General features: G+C 37.3%; 1 protein-coding gene across 2 annotated transcripts in view; it reads left to right on the forward strand.

The window, feature by feature from the left end:
• The window catches only part of entpd1 (ectonucleoside triphosphate diphosphohydrolase 1), a 35,300-nt gene extending 32,195 nt beyond the window's left edge, over positions 1-3,105 (forward strand). The window contains exon 10 of one of the 2 annotated variants that reach the window (XM_015375941.1): positions 2,535-3,100. In XM_015375941.1, coding sequence (XP_015231427.1) covers positions 2,535-2,741 — 207 coding nt within the window. In that variant the 3' untranslated portion in view covers positions 2,742-3,100. Of the gene's footprint in view, positions 1-2,534 lie in introns of both variants that reach the window. The other variant, XM_015375942.1, reaches the window with a different exon arrangement.
• Positions 3,106-3,667: the final 562 nt, after the last annotated feature.

Here is a 3,667-nt window from a genome sequence, read left to right on the forward strand (position 1 = left end):
TGCCTTTCCGGCTGTCTGTGTGGTCGTCCTTCTCAATACGGTGCCGGGGCGCGCCATTTTTAAAAACTGCGCAGCAACTACAATGGACAACTGCAACAAAAGGTTAAACGAGGAGGTTCGAAAGTACAACCACTTATACGATGCCTCAGACAAATTATATAAAGATGCCAAGGCCTCTGCCAAAATGAAGTTCTTGTGACCATAGCAAAGTTCTCACGAGTTCTCGAATAGGCTCCCTCTTGTGCCTTGGTGGGAAACTGCTGTAGATCCCTAGAAATTCCAGACCAACGGTGCAGAAGCATACCAGCGAAACTGGTTTGCGATCAGACCCAAGCGACATTTGATGTGTGCGGATGCAGAAGTCTAATCTGCCCTTTAAGGGTCCATTGTCTAATCAAGTGGCAGCACTAGAGCAACACAGGGGACAATACTCTTACCTTTGTATTTACGGTACTATGTAAAACTCTAAATTCCAGTACAAGGCAGTCTTGTCATCTGCAGATATACTCAGATAACTCTGTAGTCATTGGGTGCAGAGAGCTGGTGAACCGCTTTGTGTCATGGTATGGAAACAATTATTTGATCCTGAATGTGAGCAAAACACAGGAGATGATTGTTTATTCCAGAAAAAAACAGGAACAATTTGAACCTATTAACATCATAGGAATGGAAATGGAAGTGGTTGAGGAGTATAAATACCTTGGTTTTTACCTGGAAAACAGACTGGAGACACAATTGTGAAATCATCTATGATAAGGGACAGAGCAGTCTGTACTGAGAAAGATCCTTTAGTGTTTGCCGCAAAATGCAGCATGTCTGCAATAACACTGTTGTGAGGAGTGTGATCTCTTTTGCCATTATCTGCTAGGGTAGTGGTTTTCAAAGTCCTCAGGACCCGCTGCCCTGCAATTTTTTAGATGTGTCTATGTTCCAGCACACCTGCATCAATGATTGCACTCCCTCCTCAGCAGCCACCACTGGCTGCAGGGCCTGCTAATTACCCATTTATTTAAGCCCGGTGTCTAGATACAGATAATTTAAATTGATTTGAAACCTTTCTAGTACAAGCCAGATTCTTTTATTTAATTGCTCAATTACAAAACTAAGAAATGTCATTCTTAATCTAGTAAAAGGTTCTATAAACTTTTGGACATGATTGTGATTAAACCCTGAAATGCTTAAATTTTCATCCTATGCTTCATAAAAACCCAACATGCTTTGTTTTATAAGCGGATATCCCACTGAAACACATGTTCAACAACCAGTATTTCACACTGTGGTCAAAAAAAGCTGAAAAATCCATCATAAATCCAATTAAGACCATATTCAACCGCAAAACCAGAGGATTATTTTAATTAAAACCAGGTTTGAAAAGTATGCTTTTGGTGCCACAGCACAACTAAAACTTGTCTTTGCTACATAGGATTTCAAAATTATAGCTTGAACAGTACCAGATGAAAGACAAATCAGCATGCAAACAGAAAATGCTTGTTATTGCTGGGGCTGTTTAGCTAATAAAGTAAGGAGCTTTAAAAGTCTGGTGAAATTTGATGTTATTATTTAGGATTATCACTGCAGCAGGTAAAAGATACTGCATCTCTTTAAAACTGACTGAATAACAAAAAAAGTGAAACAACTGTCGAAAAACAAAAAATAACATTGATAACGACAAACTAAGACCAAAGAAAACATGCATATATGTTTGTCTAGATATATCAATTATTTACTGAAATCCATATCCTATACTATTTGTTTAGAATATCATAAACGTCCAATTATTTTAACACTGACATTCAAAACATTAAGCTTATATGAAGATACATTTATGTGTTTATTTTTTTTTTATATTTTATTGCAGTTAATGAAAACCACTGATCTATAGCTCAGTCCCTTTTTTACTCTGCCAGCAAAAAAAACTCTAAAGTTATATCTGATCCATAAGAGGCTCTTATAAGAGGATTGTGACAGTTGTAGCTCATGTTTTGGGTAACGGCAGCGTTCTTTGGCACGCATGCCCTTAGTCAATCATTGCCCTGAAAGATTGATTGATCAATTGATTTGATTGATTGTTGAATGTGAATGAAATTTGCAGTACAATCCCTTCAGTGTTGCACTCTTGTTACATTCTGCTTCTACTCTCTCTCTTTCAACTAAGCTTACCATTGACATGCTTGTATGCAGCACATTAACAGTCAGCCTCCTCTATCAATGACCTTTTGTGGTTTAACTTCCTTTTAGAGGGTGTCAGCACTTCCTGCCCCTTAATGTAGCAGTCTTACCCATAATTGTGTAGGCCATGACATACATTTCTGTAATAGAATATATCTATATATCTATCTATAATATATTAATTTTTTTCCCTATGTGATATATTTTTATGTTGTTGCAAACTGAATTTTGGTTTTCATTACTAATAAACTATCAATAAACTTAAATAGATGACTCTGTATGTAAACAGCATTTTTTGATAATATTTTCATTCAGTTAGATACCTTTTTAAGTATATAATGGTTTCCTTCATGTGATATTTTCAGATAAAAGGCAGTGACGCAGGCTGGACGCTGGGCTATATGTTGAACTTGACCAACATGATTCCAGCAGAGGCTCCAGACTCACCCCCTCTCCCTCATGCCGGCTATGTCTCCATAGTCACTGTCATTGCTGTATTGCTCTTTATCCTCCTCATCCTCAGCCTGCGCCCCGTCTGGCCCAGATGCTCAAAGCAACCACAGATCGTATAAACATAATGATGAATCTGTGTTTGAGTGAGGAAAGCCTATGAAGGGTTGTTTGTGTGTTTTTGTGTGGGTGAAAGGTCATCTAAAGCTGTCAAACAAAGACCTGTGACTCATACTGTTTTAAGGATTTTTTTTTAGAAGGGCACACGTTTTCACTCATCTAGCAGTGAAAATCTGACTGAAGGACATTTTCTCCATTAAAATATGTGCACAAATGTATGTTTGGGCTTGAATGAGTGAAACTGAATGCATGTTTGGAAGTGTGCGTGAATCCACATTAGTATGCATGTTTGTGTTTTGAATTATGTTGTGAATATGTAACTGTATAAATAAAGCATACTGAGTTTATGTAAAATGTTCTGTTTGACTCCTTGAAATGTACTTATATTGCCTTGCAAAAGTATAAATACCCCTTAAATGTGTCATGATTGGGTAATGGAAAGAAATGTATATATCTATTTGGTAGCAAACAAAGTTAGGTATGTATTCAGTCCCTTTGTCCCTGTAAATAAAACCCAAGGCCACCAAAGACATCAGAAGTCATCAAAATTCTAAATGGAGCCTGCCTACGTCTAATTTACCTCAGCACAAACCATGCCGGTGCACTGATGTCTGAGGTTTTTCAGGGATTTGTCTGTTTGCCTGTCTGTCTAAGATTGTAATCTGGGAATTTATCCATACAAAGAGATAGCAGTCCACCTGGGCTGACATGCTGGAAAAGGAGTGCTTTAATTACAAAAGCAGCAAAAATAGCATTAGTTTTATACCAGGCCTTTGAGAAAAAGCTGTGAGAAGATGGCTTTTATTTAGTTTTTCTTTGTTGCTTTTATACATCTCTGAAAAGCTTTGCAACACATTAAATGTATTTCTCAAACTGAATTGTAAAAACTGAAAACATCACAAATTACATGCAAAAGCCAGTCTCTTTT

Source organism: Cyprinodon variegatus, unplaced genomic scaffold (assembly GCF_000732505.1).
Source record: "Cyprinodon variegatus isolate N-32 unplaced genomic scaffold, C_variegatus-1.0 Scaffold127, whole genome shotgun sequence".
NCBI classification, from domain to species: domain Eukaryota; kingdom Metazoa; phylum Chordata; class Actinopteri; order Cyprinodontiformes; family Cyprinodontidae; genus Cyprinodon; species Cyprinodon variegatus.